The sequence below is a fragment of the Gymnogyps californianus genome, chromosome 15 (genome assembly GCF_018139145.2).
Source record: "Gymnogyps californianus isolate 813 chromosome 15, ASM1813914v2, whole genome shotgun sequence".
Classification (NCBI taxonomy): Eukaryota; Metazoa; Chordata; class Aves; order Accipitriformes; family Cathartidae; genus Gymnogyps; species Gymnogyps californianus.
The window spans coordinates 8,770,470-8,793,249 of record NC_059485.1 but is presented as its reverse complement, the minus strand read 5'-3'; the positions used below and the strand labels follow the sequence as shown (position 1 = coordinate 8,793,249).

The 22,780-nt window shown below is 39.1% G+C and overlaps 1 protein-coding gene across 1 annotated transcript in view; it reads left to right on the top strand.

Annotated features, from left to right (window-relative positions):
- The window catches only part of OTOA (otoancorin), a 35,682-nt gene that overhangs the window by 7,615 nt on the left and 5,287 nt on the right, over positions 1-22,780 (top strand). The window contains exons 9-23 of the mRNA XM_050906129.1: positions 532-638; positions 1,089-1,228; positions 3,743-3,866; positions 4,254-4,469; positions 5,017-5,184; positions 5,496-5,636; positions 6,236-6,291; positions 6,657-6,774; positions 7,283-7,356; positions 8,885-9,020; positions 10,408-10,598; positions 12,727-12,820; positions 13,951-14,080; positions 17,692-17,879; positions 21,971-22,126. Coding sequence (XP_050762086.1) covers positions 532-638; positions 1,089-1,228; positions 3,743-3,866; positions 4,254-4,469; positions 5,017-5,184; positions 5,496-5,636; positions 6,236-6,291; positions 6,657-6,774; positions 7,283-7,356; positions 8,885-9,020; positions 10,408-10,598; positions 12,727-12,820; positions 13,951-14,080; positions 17,692-17,879; positions 21,971-22,126 — 2,039 coding nt within the window. The remainder of the gene's footprint in view (positions 1-531; positions 639-1,088; positions 1,229-3,742; positions 3,867-4,253; positions 4,470-5,016; positions 5,185-5,495; positions 5,637-6,235; positions 6,292-6,656; positions 6,775-7,282; positions 7,357-8,884; positions 9,021-10,407; positions 10,599-12,726; positions 12,821-13,950; positions 14,081-17,691; positions 17,880-21,970; positions 22,127-22,780) is intronic.

The window sequence follows — 22,780 nt, the reverse complement described above, 5'->3', positions numbered from 1 at the left end:
TATTTTGTATTTTTTGCCAACCTATTTCCATATAGGTAGATGAATGATTTTTCATTTTATCCATTAGTGCTCTTGCATATTGCTGAAATAAGTGGTATCATCAATAATAATATATAAGATATATAAAGTGTTACAAAGTATCATGCCTTCCTTGTGTTCTTAAATAATATATTTGATTAGGAAAACTGAATTTAAAAAATGCTGCTCCATATTTAATACCATTGGTCTAATTTTTCCTGTCCCATACTTTATCCATTTTCTTTTTTGACAACATAAAACATTGATCATTTTCATATGAGAAAATTTGAGACATTTGAAACACTATTTCATTTTCATTAAAAAATGTATGGGCTCATAAAAATGTGGTGCTAAAATCTCGCTGATGGAGGGAACCTGACTCTCCCTGCTAAGAATTTTTCTGATTCACAGATTTTTTTTTATTATTTACTAATAACAATATACTGGGTACAATATATTTGAAAAATAATTACTTTCTTAACATTGTAGTGAGTATTTATTTGTACAAAACAGAGTTCAATGAATCAACTTCTTGGGTCAGTGCAGAAAACTTATGGATTTTGGGAAGATACATGGTCCATCTCCCGTTAGAAGAAATTCTGAAAATTAGTCTCAATGAAGTAAGTAACAAGACGTGGTTGGATATATCATTGTCAAGTAATGTCAGCTACAAACAATATGAACACAAATGCAAACTTAAACATGAAAAAGAAGTTTATATATTTTAATTACTTAAATATAAAGTGAATCCAAGCCATTGCCAACCAAATATTCTTCTCTTTTTGGCATTTCAAAGTGCCGGTCATTAATACGTAATTATTTATCTGTATCAGACTTCTGTGACTTGTCCTGAAAGATAGGGACCAATGATAGAAGACCCTCAAATTATTTGACAGCTTCACTGAGAATTGCTCACTCAGCTTTGCCTTCAAAAATACTGTATTATCCAAATCTGTCTTCTTCCTTTCTCTGTAACATGAATGGAGTCAATTAATTTAGTGTCAAACATATATTTTATTGGGTGTAATTGTTTCATAATCCTGATGCGTGATTTTGTTTCTACTGGTCAGATAAGACTATTCATTAGCTATGACAACGCAACAAAGCAGTTGGACACAGTGTACGATATCACACCAGAGCTTGCACAAGCTTTCCTGGAAAGAATAAACTCATCAGGATTTGATATGAGAAACACTTCAACTATCTACAGGCAAGATTGCTTTTCTTTTTCTTTTATGGCTGTGTATGGAGAGAACAAATAAGTAAGGAGAAAAGAGAGGAGCAGTAAGTAGAGCTGATGAAATTGTTGATGTGGCGTACCTTTTTCCTTCCAGCAGAAAAATCTAGACCGAAATCCAACCCTGTTTAGCAACAGTGAAGAATTGCTACTTTATGAATTTTTGGAGGTGTGCCTAATTAGCTAATGCTTTGTCTCTTGCTCCACAGTGAGGAGTTGGCTGTAGTATTAGTAGGAGGACTACAGCAGTATCTGGGGGACCCAAGCAAAGCTCCATCACATTGTACAGTACAGCAATAAAATAAATTGGGATAGCGGGACATGAGTTGCCTTGGCTGTTTGAATCACAGAAGATGGAGGCGTTTTGTGGAAATCATGTTACAGTTAGGATTGAAGGAGGAAATCTTAGCTCATGCCAGCCAGGACTGCAAGTGGTTTTTAATTGACGTGGGTGTCACCAGAGAGGTCACAAAGTGAAGAGGTATAAAGCCCGTCCTGCTGTCCTCTTTGTTCTGCAGGGTAGAGATGTTTAAACGCATGTGTGTAAGCAGGAAACTGCATTTTCAGGGCTGTCAAATCAGCACTGAACTTACTTTAGCAATAATAAAAAACCAAAATAAACTGCTCTTACTCATAAATACGCAGTGAGCGTGAGCTATCTGTGAGAAAGCGCTGTACTCCACATTTATATTTACACTGTCGTATCAATGGATGTATTTAGTCCCAAGACACCACTGCCTGAAGTTATTTGTAGTCTCCTTGGGGAATACCTTGGAGTTTTAAACTAATGGAGAATATGCTTTATGGCTTCAGAGCTCCTGTCATTATTGCAGTGTAACTCACTGGCTTCCATGAAGTACTGCTGATTGTCGGAGGTGTAAGCAAGAGAAGAATTATGCCCACACTCTAAATTTCAATGTCAGAAATCTTAAAAATGATTTTACCACTCACAAGAGGTGCCACATTCTCACAGATGAGAGAAATGTCATGCTCCATAATCCTTAATATATTCCATTTTTATAACACACTTATTTTATATTACTCATTTTAACCATACTGATGATTTAAATGCACTTTTACTTTTAAGAAGTAGTATTATTCATTGCTGCTAATCCCAAAGGAGATGAAAAGCTCTTGGTGGCTATGCAATAATGCATCAGAAGGTAATTATTTGTTATAAAAATGCTGTTATAGATGTTTCTTTGATTTGTATGTTAGCTTGATGATGTCCCATGAATTCAGATGGGCTGCTGAAGCAGTATTTTGTTATATCACTAAGCAGGTTGTTGTTGAGGGACTAGAGGAACTAAAAGCTAAGCCTTTCTGCACTGCAGAATTTTACTGAGTTTGTGATAGTGCTGCAGCATTGTCCATTCTTGATTTAATTCACATCTGGACGTTATTCCCTAGACTCTGCCTGTGCCTGCATCATTGAATTGCTAAAAAACAGAGACTGTAGCAGGAAAGCTGGGCTTTGGCCACATCTTTGTAGGTTCTTGTTCTGTGTAAATTATGAAAGCAAAGGCTAAGAGTTTACAGGGACAGAGGATTGATTCAGGCTTCCTACAAACAAATTCATCACCGTCACTGTAAAGTTTAAAGTCCAGAGAGAGTGATACACAATTCAGACTTCTTTCTTTGCAGGGCTGCAGGTAATGGCAGTAAATAAGCACAAGGCCTAAGTCAGAAGGCCACCTACAGCAGGCGCTTACCCTTGGTGGTATGACTGCTTCTCTCCACCAGCTATGGCTGCCATTGCGCTTTACAGAGGTTAATGGAAATGCTGACTTAAATATTACAGCACGGGTACTGTGAAGAAAAATGAGCTCCACATCTGGTTCACAACACTGCCTTGCAAACTGCTGTGCTGGCACAACTGGGACAGTGAACCTCAGCACGTTTTCTCCTAACCAGTGTTGAATTGGACAGGTCTCCATCCATCGGCCAGTCATATATTTGATGTGAAATACAGCAGGCTTTTTTTAAACCTGAAACGATAAAGAGGCTATGTAATGCTCTAGCTGCTGCTCTGACATATGAATGAGTTATGTTGCATGTGAAATCCAAGCAGGATTTAGAGTTCAAAACATCCAGTCAATCCAGATAAGAAGTCAGCAAGCCACTTCTAGAGACTTATTAATAGCTCTCCATCCTTTTCAAAGCGGAGATTATACTGCAAATTCTGTCAAGGGGAGTGGAGTCGTCAGCTGGGAAAATCCAGCCACGGACAAATAGAACCAGGAAAGTTAAATTTTTGACAGCACAAGCAATCTGGGTAGAGTTCAGCTGGATACAGAGAACAGTGCATATGTCTCATACCCCAGTTTCAGGCTATGTGGAGTTCTAAAGATTGCCGTTTAAGGCACTAGTGACAAACAGAAATGACTCAAGTTTTGAGCACAAGTAGGGTGTATCATACTATATTTCAGTTTCCTGAGAGTGACACCTTTTATGTCAGAAGTTAGCTAATGTATTTCTTCTATACAGGCTAGGTTTATTGGTTTGCTTTTATGATGACATGGAACAGATGGATGCAGCTGTGGCCCGGGCTTTACTTCATCAAATGATTAAATGCAATCAGTTGAGAGGTTTCCAGGCCGAGGTTCAGAAGGTGGGTACAGTACTTGTTCTTCTTGCCTAACCTGATCCTGAAAACAGAGGAGGAGGGACTTTCTTCTTGAATATGGAAAGAAAAGAGTAAAAAATTACTGGGATCTAACAAATAAGTGGAAATAGTTCTCGAGCATATAATGCAAAGAATAAAAGCCCATTTGGGTTTGGGTTTTTTTTTACAGCACTCATTCTTTTCTCATTCTGTTTCCTCCTGTTCCATATTCTTTTCACGACTGTGGTTCTATTTTTGAATTTTTGTGAAGTATGTGGTCACTAAATGGTTGCCAACGCCTATTCTAGAAACTCCAGTTAAAGTTTTGGGTGATAATGGAAATTGGTTCTTGGCAGATTTTTATTTCCAGTCTGCTTTTTTTGTTTGCTTTAGCTCAAATCTCAACTCCTGAACATTGCCATGCAAAACCAGACATTGAATGATATCCTTGGATCTCTGTCAGATGCTGTGGTTGGACTAACTTCAAGTCAGCTGGAATCTTTGTCACCTGAAGCGGTGCATAATGCTATTGCAACATTAAACCAAGTCTCTGGGTGGACAAAAAGCCAAGTTATGATTTTATCCAGTAAATACCTCTCTTATGAAAAGGTACCTCTGATAACAGCTTTCCTACCTTCTATTTTTAAAAGTGAAATGGCTTTTTCTCAACGATAACCATAGATTTTGAAAAGTTTAGTACAAGACTTTTTTTCAGTACTGTTAGTGGTCTGAAAATTTTGTTTAAATCAACTACAAACATCCAAGACTGTACCTCCCAAAGTAATTCTCTAGTAACAGAGAGAATGACTATTTGTATTTGGCAGCTGTATATATTATTTTGTCTGTGTCACTGCCCTAAGCAGAATTTGCAAGATCAGAGATCCCAGACTATATATTCAAATACACTGTAATGGAAGGAATCAGGGTCCTCTCTGAAGTTTCAAAAAAAGGAGCCTCTGAGAAAAATGTCACATTTGTTCCCTGGACAGACTTGTCTGAATTGAAAGAAATCTGAGGAAAGTGCATCCCCAGGCAAGAAATGTATTAAGTATTCAACAATAATAGTTTTGATTTATTTATGAACTTTTGCTTTTAAATATATCTGCTGTTCACAAGCCAGAAAACTTTCTGTTTGTTTGTGCTGTTGTCTCTGCAGGTTTTATCATTTTACAATGTTAGTCAAATGGGCACGTTGGTAACTGGTATTAGCACCCAGTCATTCTACAGCATGAACCCAAAGGAGCTTTCTCAGATTATTCGAGGCACAACATCCCAGTACTTATCTGACTTATCGCCAGCACAACAACAAGGCATCCTCAGGAAGGTGATTATAAACTCAAGCGTGTAGCAGGTTCTCTCTGCACAAGAGCACAATAACCAGATATGCAGAGCATGATTTAAAATGTCACCGAGATGTTTGGTTTAGCTCAATAGTTAATATTTCTAATGTTTTTTCTGAACACCAAGTATGTTTGGAAGGCTATCTCTTGCTTAGTTCCATGACGTTTTTAATACTGACATGTTTTTCCTTTATCCTCTTAAAAGCAATATTACACAGAATAGAAAGAAGGGCAAATCCTGTAAATCTAAGCATCAGTTCTGAAATGCCATGTATTTATCTGTTCCTCTTTTTAGATAGCTGCATCTGGAGATTTTTCTTCATCAGTCAAAGATATACAAGGAGCTTTCTTTAAAGAAATATCTCTTTCTGGTTTATGGAAGCAGACTGGATATAATTCTTCAATGATGAAAGAAAAAGAACTAAGAAGAAGCCAGGTAAAAATTATTATGCAGTTCCCATTCCACTGCAATTTAGTATGATGGAAGAATAGGAAAAGTGTTGTAATACATATGTGTTCAAGGAACACAGGTAAAAGGAAGGAACTGCCTCAAATATATTTTGACATAAACAACCAGAAGTCATTTAGAGCCTAGGCAGCATTATGAGACAATGCTACGGAAAGGGAGGCATTAGTATGCTGAGTTTAAAAGTCCTCAAGATTCTGCCACATAAATTCTGTCTTTCGAGTACTGTATACTAGACATTTGCATGTACAGTCAGCCCTTTGACTCTGTCCAGAGAGATGAAAGGTTGGACCAGATGATCTCCAGAGGTCCCTTCAAACCTAAATTATTCAGTGGTTGTGTGCCATGGACATGCTTGACATCATCCCATAATGCCAGTCAGCGATGTCTTGTCTTGTGAAGAAGAAATTCAGCACTGGATACCAAACCTTTTGTTTGGCCAAGCTGGACCATAGAAATGCCTTTAGAGTATACAAGAGCATTAAGCGTAAAAAAACCTTGCAGTAGTTGTTGTATCTTACAACTGGATTACCTAAGCTTAATTTTAAATATGGTGGGTTTTATTTCAGGCTTTGTATCTGTATGAATTACTGTCTAAGAAAAACTATCCTGTTGACCTTCTAAGGTATGGATGATAGTCTCTCTTGAAATGGGGTTTAAGTCTAGTTTTGTGATGAGAGCAACTTTGAGGTAAACAGTATGTGGTTATTTTGTACTATCTTAGTTTATTCATTCCTTGATACCACAGGATAATTCACCTTCCTCATTAAAAAGGGTCTCCAAATCCAAAATCAGGATCAAAGCATTGCAGGGTTTTTGGTATTTTAAGACTCAGTCAATATTTTTCAATTTGATTACATTTTTACTTTCGATTACAAGAAACAGGAAAGAGAGGTGGTCAAGAAACTGTATCTTAGCACATGGTTGTGGGGAGTAAGGACTAGATCCTGCTTAAATATTCAAAAGATTGAACTTTGCTTTTCCTATCAGCACAGGACAGCTTGTGAAAGGAGTAACTTGTCAACTCATTGAAAGTATGGGCACAGACATTTTTTTAGACAATTTTAAATTCTTTGAAATGAATCTTCATCTGCTTTCTCCATATCAGGTAAAACCAAAAAAAGACTTTGTGTACATAAACATACTACCCAATATCCAAACTGTAGGTAAATTAGAATTTGGTTAATTCTATTTTCATTTTTTTCAAAATCTTGTATGTGTGAAGTTGTCTGTTAACATATTTCATTTAAATCTTTTATATGTGAATTTGTCTGTTATTGTACTTCATTTTGACAACTTCATTTGTCACTTACAAATTGCAAGAAATTCCTACAGTCCTTCCAGCTTGCTCATTCATGAGTAATCTGTTTGGAAATATATATATGTTTTGAAAACATGCAAATGCTCTCATGCACCCAAATATAGGATGTTTCATCTCTGATGTCTACAAAAACAAAACTCTAAACTACTTTAAAAAAGCCAAAGAAAAATGCTCTCTGGAGATAATATGCACAGTTTTATATATGCTAATTTATAAACTGTAATAAACAAACCATATTTTCTTTCTTCCTCAAAATTTCCAAATGTTTAAGATCTTAAATTTTTGTTGCTTTTAGGTTAATTGTTTGGCTTGGAAGTTTTGGAAAGTCTCCAATGCATCTATTCCTCCCTTCCTCTTATTGGTGCTTCCGTGAGTTACATCTTACCACATCTTAAGTTACTGCATTTGTAACAGTACTTTCCGAGTAGTCCTTCTGAGCTCTTTTTTAATAATCTCTTCAGTCCTAAGAAAACTGATGATTCAAACAAACGGTAATTTATAAAAAGTGGTCACTGACTGTAGCCAAAATCTGTGTCAAGTGAAAGTTGGTAATACTTGGTGTCTTTTAGTATAGCCCGTTTTTGTCACAATTGTGGATTCCTTTGGATCCTTGAAATCACTCCCCCTTGAAGCGCTCTGTGCGCAGACTGAATCACGGTGCAGTGGTGTGGCAGCAATGAAGAAGCTTGTAATGTTGCTGCTTATACTTTTTTTGATGTCTGCTAAAATAAAGGGGTTAATTCATTGGGCTTTCTTGAACATAATTGTTTAGAATCACAAAACTAACTTAAATGAAGTTTATGATGGATTTTTTTTCTTTGGGTTCCCTCCCCTCCCCCCGGTTGTGAGACTTGGTTTGCTTATTTGTTTAGGGGTTTTTTTGAGAGTGGATATGTAAGACAAAGCCATTGGGTACTGCCCAAGCATATTGCTCTGTATGGTTAAAAACATTTCAGTGTGTTTAAAGACATTTTTGTAAGTTAGCAAAATTTTGCATTATGTAAATAGCCAAGTAATATTCAGTGACAGCTTTTTTCCTTAGAAAAAAAATCATAATTGTTCCTTGATAGGAACTCCTGAATAGTACAACTTGTTAAGTCCCCTTTTTCTTTATTTCTTTCTTCCTACATGCTTAAAGGGATAAAAGGGAATGAGAACTATTCTTTTCCTGGAATATTTTTAATAGAAAAAAAGTAAGAAAAGAAAAGGATTCTGTTTGAAAAGGCATTACTCTATTTAAAAACAATAAAATAATAATAGAAAGACTAATACAAGGCTTTCTACAAACTGCAGCGCCAAGTTATTTGGCCAACAATTGCATAGTGCTTGTTCAGGGCCATCAGAAGTCGCTGGTGCTCTTGCCTACAAACCCCAGTAAGGCTGGGCTTGCACAGCTTTGGGATATGGCTTTATTTGCAAAGGCTGCCTGCCACTCTGCATGGAGAAGAGCATCATTTTGTTTAATTTGGCAGGCCTTCTTGGACTTTGATAAAAAGGAAGCCTACTCTAAAACTACTTGTTGTCCTTAACCCACCCACCACATCTTCATTCATCAGAGAATTATTCCTAATAAAAAGGAGAAAGGGGAAAAGTTTCTGAACTGTAGACAGTCTTGTTTCATATGGTGTTAAAGCATCTCAGAGCACTTCATCCACTTGCAGCTATTTATAACCCTTAGCCATTTTTTGAAGTGAGGTTCATGTGCTGATGAACTGGAAGAAGATGTAAGTTAAAGTAAGGTGTGGATTAATTGCAACTTTTCTGGCCTGGCCGGTTTATAATTTTTCAAGTCCAGACTTGTCTCTAAATTTTTCCATCATCACAGATTTTATGGGGGTGGTTATGAGTGTATGAAGGTCAGGTTTACATTCTGAGACTGTTTGAATTCTTTCTGCAGGATTGAGTACCTGGAGTATGTTTCAGGCCCTTTGTGTGTCCCTTTCATTGGAAGTCTGGGGAAGACTGAGATGGACCTTTTGAATCCAAGCCTTCACAAAAAGAACGCTGTCCTGCAAAAAGTACAGGAGTGTTTGGTAGGTATGGCATAGAGGTGTCAGCAGTGGAGGGCGAGCTGCAAAAAAAGTAATCTGTAATTAGCCACTGACAATTCCAAACTAAGTGGAGTGGTTGATTAGTTTTCTCTCCCTTTATTGTCATGTGGTGCATCACAAAGTTATCCTGCCTACTTGTACTCTCCGGTCCACATGATACGCTCATGGTCTGCTGTATACAGACAGCAACCTGAGACACAGGCTCTCCTGCTCTGTTTGTGCGGTAAACTATAGCTGATGGACTCTGAGAGCCCAAAAGGCAATAACACAACATGCTAATTTCTTCATCATCACAAGCAGGAGCAGCTTAGACTATCACCTAGCTCAGAGAAGCTCTTAGTGCCAAGGCCCCAAGCAACCTGCTGTAGCTGACCTGCTTTGAGCAGGGGTGGTGGACCGGGCGACCTCCAGAGGTCCCTTCCAAACTCAGCCATTCTGTAGTTCTGTTTGCACATATGACTGCACTGCATTTCATACAGTAATGTCAGTCACCATCTACATAAGTTCGTGACTGACTTACCCATCTGTATTCTTATGGGTTTTTTCGTGTACTGTTTCCATTTTATTGTTCCCTGCCTAAGGAAACCTTTTTATAGCTTCCTTAACAATTTTTCTTGACTCCATGCATGTTATGAAGTGTTCTCATGAAATGTCATTGCTGACCACAGTGAACTGGCCGGAACAGCCTGGAGCTGACCCATTTGCGCCTGGAGCTGTTCCCCCTTGCTCCAAGCGGTGCTAGTCCTGTAGAGCTGTGCATGGCACAGGAAGCTCCATGGGAGAGGTGGTGGTGGTACCAGGAGGATTTTGTGACTACTTCTGTCTAGCAGCTGCAGCAGTCACCAGTTTTTAGGGGAAACTGGTTCTTCGATGTAGCTGTGAATATTCATGCCCTTATACATACTAACCAGCTGTATAATCCCTAGTGTTTTGGCAGCTGCTTGAGAAACCCCTCAGAGCTAAGCCTTCTGACAGCAAGAGCTTCTGGCCCCGTTGCCACAAGGGGCCACGTCAGGGCTCTGCTGCCAGGCAGAAGCGCACCACCTCTGCTGGTGTTGGGTGGTCACCTGGATATAGAGATTGTGGCAGGAGATTTACTTTTAATTATTTTTCATGTGTGCTTCAATATGGAGTAAAGAATACACTGAAAGCTCTGACAAGTGCTTATTAAATATCACCAGTTGCATTGGTAAAAGCAAAAAGTATAAAGCAGTCTCAGCAGAAATTGTAGATTAAGTTGCCAGTGCAAACTGTTGTGTCTTTGTTCCTTAAAGGGTCACAGAGCTTAAATGTGTTGTGATGCAGTTGAGTGATACAGGGTAAGAGCCGAGATTAGCTCTGCCAACAAGGTAAATGCTTCTTGTTTCAGAACAGCTCAGTTGCTGATGAATATGATGTTGAGCTACTTGGAAATCTAATCTGCCACTTACCTCCAGCCTTTCTACATGGCAGAATGTCCCTGAAGGCAATGGCAACAGCCCTTCATCAATTCAAACTCTGCCAACAGCTCAGCCATGAGCAGAAGACTGAAATTAAATACAAACTCCTCGAGTTATATGGGTAAGGTATTAGATATACCACCTTGCTTATGCTGATGGTTAAGCCATGCAAATACCAACCGTTTGCTTTGCCCAGATAGAACTGCAATGAAAAAACACAAAGCAACTTCTATCACTGGCGAAGCTTGGGATCTCTGTCCACTAGAATGACATTTCTGTTCTTGTATGTAATATGATAACTGTGGAACAAAATACAACCCCAGGGACACCCTGCATGACTTAAGTCCCAGAGGAAAAGGAGAGAAAATGTAATGTTTGAGGAGGGGCAGTCAAACAGACTCTCTGGCATGGCAAGAGAAAGGGCGTTACAGGCAAAGAATGGCGCAGGAATGCAAAGAATGGGAAAATGGAAGTGGGATACTCAGTGTGCTGGTGTGAGATAAAGAAGACTGCAAGCACCTGTGGCAATGGGAGAGAGCTAGAGAAGAAGCAGAGGGATATAAAGTTCAACCAACTGAAGCAACAAAGCGGACAGCGTGTTAGATGTCATTAATGACTCAGATTAGGAGGCCGATTGGAACTATGCTGCTGTATCAGTCATGCAAAAAACAAAGCCGTCCTCTATCTGGCAAGAATATACTGTTTCTGTCTTGCATTGTCTCTTAGAATTATCTTGCATTTGAAAAGAGAGACTGAATGCATAGTTTCTAACATCCCTTCAGCCCCAAAGTCTGTCACTTGATCCACCTAATCATTTTAGTTGCTCATTCAGCTTCCTCCTAGTCAGCATTTTTCTGGTAATGGAATAGCTATATTTTCCACCAGATCCCATCCCTGCATTAATCTTGATACAGATCCATTTTACTGAGTCATGACACACTGTGGTAAATAATATTTTATTTTATTTTATTTTATTTTGAAAATATTTGTCTAGTTAAACATCCTCATAGTGGAGCAACAAACCAAAGAAAGTTTTCAGTGAGAACGTGCACTAGTAACAGATTTATTACTACCATCTCCTTCAGGCTCTTTCAGGCTGAAAATTATTTAGCCAGGTGCTTTCTTAAGTCAACCACCAACTGGGTTGGCTAACATTTGTCAGATTTGTATCAAACAAAGAGGCCAAACCTGCACAGTGCTAAGCTACATACATTTTGAAGCACCCAGCACCACTCAGAACTGAACCTGAACTTAATTTTTAAGACCTGAAATTCCTACAAATAATTTAGCATGTTATTTCAAGAGAGATGGTACCTATCATAGAATTGATTTCTCATACAGCAATGGCATAGGTGTCATTAGATGTGGTTCTCTGAGGTGTTAGATCTGCCTTCCATAACTCTTGACATCGCAGATGAATGAAGTAGCAGACAGTAAAAATACAGAGCTAATAAGGTATGGATTTAAATCTTCTGTTCCAGCACCTATGTTTCGTGTTTCTGTCCCTTAGTTTTAAAAAGGCAGCATTAGCAGCAGACTGGTGCCATACGGAGTTACTTTCCTGAGTTGTTTAGTGAACTCGATCTTTTCTGAATGAGGGGTAACTGTCCACTTCTTAGTGTGCATGGACCTGTTTTTCAGAAATGTTGGGCACCCACAGCTCCTGAGGAAAGTTACAGTTGCCCAACACCAATAAAAACAGCCCTTGTACACCTGCAAATAGTTAAATATTGGAATAGAGGAGGATTTTTTTAATTTATAAGCAAGTACCGGCAAGTATTGCTTGCTTGAAGGATTAGCCACATTGGTCCCTAGAATAAGATTCTTGGAAAAAGGATGGTTTCAATTTTGGTTATGAGGTTCTACTTCTCTTTTGATACTATTTTGCAGGCTACTATTGCAGTATGAATCTGATAGAAAATGGTAAATTTTCTTTTAAAAAAAGAATTATTTCTCCTTGCTTGAACACTGTAATGCTAAGAATACTATGACTATTGAGGGAGAGAGCGAGCTCCATTACCACAATATTTGAAGGCTTTCTCTGAATATATTGAGAAATCCACTAATGCCCTATATATCACAGAGAGATGAGAAAATGCAATCTGATGTTAATAAGCATGAATCATCACATTGGCATAGAAGTGTCTGTGTTTCCTATATGATACAGTATAAGAAAAACTCTGAAGTTTTAGTATATTTTTGATTGCAAGCTTTCTTCATTAATATAATTTTCCAAAATATTTCTCCAGCTCCCCAAACAACTGGACAGCTGAAACAACACTAGATGTTGGACCATTCATAGCTCTGCTGTCAAAAGGGGAATTAAACATCCTTGCTGAAAAGGTATGTTTTTATTATAATTTTTAAATTTGTAACAGATAATGTTAGAATTTGGATTTGTGAATGTCATAATGCAGTCTAAATTATGTAACCTGAATGCTAAACTAGGTAAATAATTCTCTTGGCAAGGAACCACATGTTAATGTTTCACAAATTCTTGACTCCATCAAAATTTCTGAGATTTCTTCTTGAAAATAATGGTAGTATAAACAATTATTTGCACATATACAATGATAATTGTACATTGCCATGTAGAAAAAAAAATGGTGCATTTATAGTGACACGGACTCAAACATTTTTAGCACATTACACCTTGCAGTGTTGTTTCCTCCATTCCCCTGCCTTCCAGCCATAAAAGTTATGTTTCTTATCCTGTTAATAATGGGATCATACTAATCAAATTAGCATTTACTCATGTGGCCCTTTGCCCTAGGGCCAGTGTAGCACACATAACAATAACTGATAGCCTCAGCATTGCACTTTGTAGTTTCTTTGCCCTCTTTAGTTCTTATAATCTTATAATTTTTATGTATAGGAGTAAACTATACTGGAACGAGGAATTCATTCTTCAGCAGAAATATGTGAGCACAGTCAGCAGCTTTTCCTCAGGAGATAATGCTTATAATTGACCAAATAGAATAGGACTCTTCAACTGAAAGGAGGGTGTCTAGCAGGGTGGAGGAGAGAGGCGAACAGGTTAAAGTTATTTCTCATAATTTAATTGGGTCCCTATCCTCAATTCTTATACTGATCTGACAAATTCAAGACAAACAAAATAAATGCTTTCCGTACTGCACATGCTAAAATGATGGAACTCATTGCTACAGGAGGGTCTGGACACAGACTCCAATCAGGCAGCGCTCAGGTGTTGCCAGAAGCTGAGAGGGCATACAAGAGGGAGAATCACTCAGAATTTGCTTTGTTTCTAATTTTTTCCCCCCTCAAACATATGCTGTTGACCTTTCAGTAGCAGCCAATTTACTCTCCTCTTCTGAAACATCTGCACAAATAGGAAGGAGGCTGAGCTATTACTAACTCCTACTTTGCTGAGGTCTGCACAAGTCTTTCTCTGCAAATTGATTTGTTTTAAAAGGGAGAAAGAAGTCTTATTTATTCTTTCTTTCCTTTTGAAGTTCCCAGATATCATTTTACAAATAGCGAAGACAATTGGACCAATTTCTTCAGCTGAAGAGCTTTTGTCAACTGTATTTGAATCTATCTCCAGTTCCACTGCCAACATCGAATCATCTCTCACCAGACCTGGTCAGTATTTCACCTGGTATCTGTGCAAAGTGCCACCTTTAAAATGGTGCCATTTTGGGTTGTGATGGCGCAGTTCAAACAGACTTTTTGTGGCCTTGTCATCAAATGCATTCTGAGAAGCTGGACAATAAAAAGTAAAGCATCGAGTAACTTAAAGAGGTTCAGACTTTTAGCAAAAACGAAGTGAGAGTCTTCGTTCTGTTGCCCATAGTTGTCTGATGCATTGACCAATTGCTGAAACACTTAATTTCATTACAGGATTGCATGGTTAAGCATCTCCTGGAATGTTCCTGAGTGCACAAAGGAGAAAGATGAATGATTTGAATTAGAGGGTTTTGTTTATTTTTACTTTTTTGTTTATTTTTACTTTTTTACTTTTTTATTTATTTTTACTTTTTTTTTTATTTTTACTTTCGTTTGTAATCCGAGTGAAAATCCTTGAATTAAAAACCTCTGAAGGTGACAAGTTACTGTTGTGCCAAAAGATTGCACATAGTTAATCCTTTGCCAGACACGAGCTTATGTTGACGCGGCTGTTCTTAAATCTGACATTGGTGGCACTGTGTTTTGTCTGTCGAAATGGACGAAGTTTGTTACAATCTAAAAGGTATTTTAATTAGCAACCAAACTAATCTATTAGACTCTCTGGTGACAAATGGATCATTTTCTTTGTATAAGGTACATACTTCGACTATATTCAATTATTACAATACCTGTATTCTTTCTCTTACTTGAAATTCACCCAGGCAGATTTTTTAAGCTATGCCATCCTGTGCCATGGAAAACAACCCTGCTGTGGGGGAGGCTTTTGAAAAGCACTAATGGGAATTTAGACCCCAACAATTTCAAGGAGTTTGGTACTGTCTGCCTTTATGTCTTTCAAAATCTCCACATTGGTTCTCTGCCTAACAGAATACAGGTCCAAGCTCTCAGCAAGTCCTGAGCCACCATGGAAATCCATCTGCTTGTATAACAGCAACTCTGAATGATGACTATGTGTCTCTGGGAATGAATTTGCTCCTGATAATGCTGTATTCATATACAGGGAGAGGCAGAGGGTGTTCTACGGAATTGTATTTTTGCATAGCCTGAAAAAAACCATGACCTCTGTTGATCAGAGGAGTCATTACACAATTATCATGCTCTAAAAAAGCAGAATCGAGCTGGTGGAATAGCAGAGTATTAGTCCATCTGTATGCATGAAATTCACTCTTCCTTGAACAAGTAAACCATCAGATCATAAATCATATTTCTTTAGACATGGGCCACAGGACTAAAGGTTCAGCATCAGGTATTTCAGTATGCTTATGTCCTTACGTGTGCTTTTTTAGGCCTCTGGATCACAACAATGTGAATCCCAAAGACTTCTCTAATGAGACTAACTCATGTCCGGTGCAGCTGCAGAGCTGACTCGTCTGCATTGCAAGACCAATATAAACCTGCCAGTGAAACTAATGATCTTTGTCAAAGGATAACTTGGCTCCAAGGCTAAGGAGGCTCTTCATTCTTCATTTGGGGTGCATGAGCTCAGCTGGGGGGAGTCTGGGAGATGAAAAATGGAAGGATTGTTTTTGCTAGTCTAAGAAATACTTCTGCAGTCCAAGTGTGGTATTGAAGTTCTGTTACCAAACATAATCTTGTCAACTCCACACAACTCACACAGTGGTTTCAATAAGGAATTAAGTTTTATGGCTGATTTGTAAATCACTAGGAAATCGGGTATTATGAAAATGGCTCTAGAATAACACTGATGCTCTTCATGCTACCAACCTGCTATTTTACGTTTCCCACGGTCCAGTTGTGAGCTAATATTAATAACAGTAACAATTACCAGTGACAGAGTTCTTAAATCTATGTCTACATCAAGATAAGAACAAATGTGGTGCTTAAGGCAAGATGGAACATATGAGGCAAAACTCAGGAATCACGTGTCTGAGATGCTACCAGAAAGCAGTGGCAGTGCTGGAAAAAGAATTCAAGTTGCTTCCCTCAAGCACTGAGATGCTATAATATATTATACATATAATAAGTTCTTCATCAAACTAAATGTGATTATATAGCAAAAGGAGGAGTGAAGTAGCATCAGATACAGGAAGCAAAGCTAGGAGTCTAATTAGTATTTCCCTCTGTAATTGCGCCAATGTATCTGGTGTGTTACAAATAATAAAATCAATGGTTTTTCCAAGAACACAAAATATTAGGTTTTCATGACTTGGGGAAGGGAACTGCATTGTGTCTGGATGGGTAGTATTTACATGATAAAAGCTGACCTTTTGCAGCAGGGGAAAGTGAAACAATGCAGCTTCACAAGAGGGCGGTGAAAAGGGAGAGCAGAACATCAGCTGGTACAGTGGAAGCTGAACAACATTTTCGTTTGCTCAACAGATTCAATCTTTTCAGTGTTCTACCCACTGCTGCAGCTTCCTTTGATGCAAATAAATCCCTCCTCTGCCTCCTTTCAAAGTACAAATCTACTTTGTACATCCTCGCTTTAATTTATTTATCTGGGGGAGCTTAGCTCAGGCACAGCATCTGTGAAATTCTTGCTTTATACTGGTAATGACTGTATCTGAAGACATGTAGGGATTATTTGGTTTAGATAGTTATTTAATAAGGTTTTCCTAAATTAGTGACAGGAGAGAGAGCAGTAAGCAACCACATTAGGATTCTAGTTTCTGCTTTCCATCAATATTAGAGGTAGATTATGCCAACAAAGACCAGGATTTGTTAAAACACAGAATGGAAACTGTCTCATTTGATCATGCATAGGGGCAGAACCTGACCATAAATAAGATTTTTAAATGGAGTTTGTCTGTCCAAACAGTTCTGTTGTAAGTGAACAGCCCTCTCCAGATCCTGACATTTTAACAACATGCTTGACATAAAGAACAAGCACCGTGCTTCTCTGACACATCCAGCTTCTGTCTTCACCTTGTTTAAATGTCAGGCAAGTCTTCCAAGACATACATCTTTGTCAGGGTATTTCAGAGTAAAAGGATCTCTCATGTCTGTTATTTTCCTGTTGAGCTGGATTCACATATGTGCTGTTTGAACGTGGAGAAGTTTATTCAGCTGCAACATTTTTTTGTGAACAATGACATAGCTATATGGAGACTTCCACTGAGGTCATCCCAAAGATTTGCATTTCATTCTTACTCAAGCAAGGCTCCCAGCGAATGGTGGGTTTACCTCAGAATGAGCCCTTGCCTGGGTTTTCATGCCTTTAGGGAATCAGACTTGAAAGAAACTTGCAAGATATTGGTTACTCTTCTTGCATACATCCAGATTTTAGTTTTATTGTGGCATCCTATATTGTAACTGTTCTGAAATACATGTCTGCTCCTATTTTCTTTTCCAGCATGCACTGCCTTTGGAGGCAAAGAATATAACATTTCTTGCAGGTTAGGCAAATTCTAGTTTTATATCCAGGATGTTAACAATATAAATATTTAAAGAAATTATTTCATTTATCATCAAGGTAATTAATTTATCAATATCACATCATCTGCAGTTAATTCATTGTCTGTCACCCTCTTAAATCTCTGTATTGCTTTGATTTCTTTTTTTTGGTCTCCTTGAAGAAAACTCTTGCTATTTGACTTTTTTTCCAGATTGCCTGGGAACCAGCGCTCCTTCTTCAGATGAAATTATTAAATTAGCAGAAGCAAATGTCTTTTGGTCAGTTCAGGCACTGAAATGCATGGATGCAGGGACTTTTGACAAAAATGTGGAACTTCTTGGGACTGTCTCAGGTTTTAACAGCTCCCAGCTTATTGCCTTGAAGGAAAAAGCCAAGGAGGTAACTATCCTGTCTGTGAAGGAAAATTAAATCCATAATTTGATTTGCTGTTATTGAACTATGCAGCTCTAAAATAACTGTGCTATGGCAATGTCACTACTGCTGCAAGAATATCTATTACTTATTGGAAAAATAATGTGAGATGGTGGTAGAAGACTATTGCCCTTGCTTTAGTCAACAGGCAAGTAGTTCTGAGCTATTGGCAGCTGAAAAACTTAAGTGCTTTTACTTTTGAATTGCTTTTCAGTTGCTTGCTTCTCACTTTTCTTTCATAAATGAAAAATCAGCAAGCAGTACTATAGGCTGTTGATTGGCCTGCTGAGAATTAAGCTCAGAGTGTTAAACTGTCTACATCAATGTTAAATATAGTTTACAGTGGTGTAAAACCAGACTGATTGAGAGACTGTTATTAGCTGAATAAAGCTTGTTCTCCCACTTTCTTGTCACAGGCAGGGATGAACCCATCAGTGCGAAATTTTAGGGAGAGAAAAACCCCACATGCATTTAGTCTGTCTTTACTAGGATGTTACTGGCGAGTGCAAGTTACGGAAACACAGCAGAGAGAAGACTTCTATCTTTGCCAGGCTGTAGATTCATGGAGAGGAACAGGGCTGTAGTCTCAGCTCTCATCACCACTCCTACAGCATCACCGCTGGCACCTCTTTCTTTCCGAGTGCAGCAAGGCAGCTCCTCTTGAGCTCCTCAGAGAGGTCTCTGCCCTGCGCTCAGCCCGTACGTGATGCCCATGTTGCAGCAGCAGTGTGGGAGGCCGGGACTAAAACTTCTCTCTGTCTGGCACTGCAGCGCAGGATCTGTGCCAGAGTACTCGGGGCAGAATGCTGTGCTGGGTGCAGTTCAGCATGCTGTGTCTGGGGCAGAGCATCAGCAAGGTGTGTGGGCTCCGAGCAGCACTGCCTTGGCCAGCTGTGGGCTGGGAGAGAAGTCAGACCTCGCTCCATCCCTGTTGTGGTGTTGCACTCCTCCCCGGGGGTGACCTCATCTTGCTGCTTTGTGGTTGCCTGCACTGCCAGGGAACAGGTAGTATCCCAAACATACTTTTGTTTCAGCAAGGAAAAGCCTTAGAGTGCAGTAGGACAAGTTGTTTTGGTTGCAGAAAACCCAGAGGTGAAGAGGTTACCATCCCCAGCCTATCTTCAGCTTCCTGTCACCAGCATCTGCTGGAGGTTATCTGCTCTCTGCTTCCATCTCTGCATGGCTAGCTACTCTATAATCCCGTTCTGTCAAAATGATCCAACATTTTAGAAGTCCTTTTTAGGCTCCATCAGATCATTCTGACAGAATGAGGTTAGGAAGCATCTACAAGTGCAGTTGGCTGCAAGTAGTACAAGTGCAGATGCTTGGAGATCTGAGGGCTGTGACCTCTGGAGGAAAGCAGGAGCAGGGGACAAGGTGGGCCTGGGCAGCATCTCCTTAAACCAGCAGCTGGAGCCAAAGTAGTGGAGCTGACCGTGACCTTTGGGTAGATAAGGCCAACAGTGCAGTTTTCAGCAGTGAAGCTCAGCTTCTAAAACTCCTGAACTGCAGGTGCTCAAAGAGAAGTGGCACTAACCAGATTTCCAAAAGCAGATGGTGACTCTCTGCAATTCTGTCTCTGCTGCCTTGTTGCAGAAGGACAACAGCCCACTGCATCAAGTGCATTCCTCCCAAGACAGCTTCCCTCTGTCAGCACATGTGGGTAGGAAAAGGGAAAAAAAATATAATCCTAGAAGAAAATAAAAACAGTGCTCATCTGAGGTAGTGGGAACTAAAATATTTTACAGCAGTGCAACATAATCGTATACTTACAGAGTGATATCTGTTGTAGAGAAATTGCCAACAAGGTTAATACACTCATATCCCAGCTATATTGAACTTAAAGATATACAGATCTGTAGTGCAGTGAAAAAAAGTATATTCTGTCCGTGTGAGTGTTTGTAAGACAGATTGCTGCTAGACAAAGACAGACTTCCTATATATTAATTTGCAAAATGCAACATGATGTTACACTGAATGTGAAGCATGAGAAATCAGACAGTACAGGCAAAGCTTTTTGAAATTATGTGTATAAGATGCTGTTACGTTTTTAACTAAAGGGCATCTTTGATTAAAGGTTTGATTAAGCCAGCTTTAATTTCTCCTAAATTGATTGATTTCCCCTAAAAGAAACTGCATACTACTCATGGTCCCAAAGTAATTCAAAAAGTCTAGTTATCAGATTGTGTCTTAATGAAAGTAAGAAGCTTAGCTCACTTGTAAGCGGAAGGTCTCCAAGCTCTGCGATAGTAACAGATGTATGGATCTGTAGTCTCTAGGTGAATGAGGACAAAGGAGTGTTTCAGTTTCACGTGTTGTGTTATTTATATCACTATGTCTGAGATTTCATCTAGCACTGTCAGATAATACTATTTATGAAGTACTTCAAATTCTTTAGTTTATCACCTAGATCAGGAAATAGACACACAACATTTTTAACTGCATGCATTTCATGTATCTCTTAAGCTAAGAGCTTTAAATTGGGCTAATGCTTTTTACTATCTATTTTCTTTGGAAAAGATTGAAATTTCCCAGGCTTAGACCCTTGTTCTGTTTCTTTATGACATCGTAAAACCAACATAAAAGATCTGATGGAAACTCAGTCAGGAGGTACAGGTCCAGCAAAGCATCTCTTAAACAAATCCTTAACCCAAAGGTCATAGTTGAGAAGAGCACCTCAGCAGTCCTGAGGCTGCTCTGTGTTGGATATGCACGTTGGTATGAACAGCAGATAGTCTGCAACTCTGTGTAAGGAGTATCTTATTCCAGAGATCTGGCCCTTTTTCTTTATTTTATGCAGGTTGTACAGCTTCATATGTGTCTGAAGGTGCAAACACTACTCAGTAGGCAAGTGCAGAGATATTTCATCAGCAGGTCCTTGCTAGCTTTGACCTTTCTAATTTTTTGAACAAAAGTTAAATTGTAGCTATCCTGAAAAAGGAATAAATATTTCCATGAATCAGACAGCGTGAACGATCAACTTAGCCCAGGACTGGGCTTTTAGTTTTATTTTTCTATGTGGCGTTAGCAGCACAATCATGTACTAGAAAACTGTCATGTATTGACTGACACAAAGCAAAGTTGCTGAAGTACATGAGACCTTTAAAGGGAGCTTTTTTTTTTTTTAAATGTATGCCTGTCTTGTTCAAGTCACTTCCTCCAGCCAAAACCCAGTCTTTTTTCTGTAAAGACAATTGGCCACATCCTGAGAGATTCTGACCACTGACTACTGTCTTCTATCATTTCCAACTGAATGTAATTGACGGTTCTAGTCTCTGCAAATTCAGCTCTTGATGGACTTTCATTATTCCTTATTCAGGCAGACCGTTTCCTGAAATCAAAATTTTCTTAGGGCTGATCTGTGACAGCTTTTGAATCACTGTAACGATGTCACAGATACAGTTAAAAGCAGTGGAACTTGTCAGTTTAAATACATTGGTACTGGTTTAGAAGAGCCCCTGCTTATTTCTTTGTTTTTACAGAGCTTTACAGATTTAACTGTGTCTGTACAAACACATTTAAATGATTTTTTTTTAATATTGTATGCACACAAACTAGAAATCAGAACTTTAGGAATTGGCTATTTGTCTGTATTACCCGATTCTCTACTTTGATTTCTGTTTTCCTTGTCAATGACTGAGCCAGAATGACTGGTCACAAAAGCAATTTCAAGTCACTCCACCAGAGCGACTGCAGCTGGTGTAGAAGCCTGGGTGGTCCAGGTGCTGCTTTTGCGGTAGCAGTGTAACAGTGTGGATCTCAGAACAGACTCACGTTTTTATTGTTTTTAGTGGTACTTCCTCCTACAGCAACACTTCCAGCAGTCCGTGCGCTGACTTGTCAACAAGCTCAAGCTGTACAAATTGCAGCGTTTTTAGATGAACTAACCATTGTTACTGTAGAACCTCAAAAACCTTCACAATACCTAAGCTCTGCCTTTTGTGTGCAAAGAGGCGTACTTCGGGTATTGGGACTTTTAAAACCAAGGGGTTTGAGAATGGTGTATATAAAGGAAGATTCATAACGATCTAACAGACATTATTGAATATCTTCTAAAGGTTTGGGGATCACTGCCAGACTGGAAGAGTTATCATATTGTTTCCTTGGGCCGCATTGCTCTGGCACTCACCGAACATGAAATCGAACAGCTGGATTTGCATTCTATCGACACCATTTCTGTACTTAGTCAGCAAACAGAATGGACTCGTACCCAGGTAAGTATGTTATTGAATGTACTCCTGGTGAAAGGCTCTGGATTCATGCCCTTTGGGACTGAAGTCCTGGAATCACATAGGAAACACATACGGCAATCCACACTACTCCCTGCTGCTATTCTGTGGCTGTGACCCCAGTGAAAGTGGGCAGGTAGGTCAGCACTGGTGTCTGCCTGGCTGCTGGCTTCCCTGGTGAGATGGCCAAGAGGACATCAATCACTGTTAATTGTGGTGGTGACGTGTGTATTCTTTAGCACTTGCCCACTAAGTAGTAGAAAGAGGTCAGCAGCTCCTCTCACACTGGCCCCAGAATAGACACTACTGCTAGGAGATACTAGCCCTTCCTAGTAGAAGGTGTGCCCCCCAACCCAGCATCCATTGCCCTAGAAGCCTAAGTTATTAGCAAATATGCTCCTCTCATCTTCCTTTCCTTGAATAACTTCTAGTTATGACTAGTTAATGGAACTTTCATAATAAGAGTTAAAAGCTTTTATTTGTGTATGCAGTTGGTAGCGTATTTGTAACTCTGTGACCCATACCATCAGGGATCCTTGGCTGCATAGACGCTGGCATGCTGGCAGCCAGCTTTGGCAGAATATCACAAATCTGTTTAATAGAGTCTTGTTCTGAAGAGCACCATCAGAAGGAAGCACT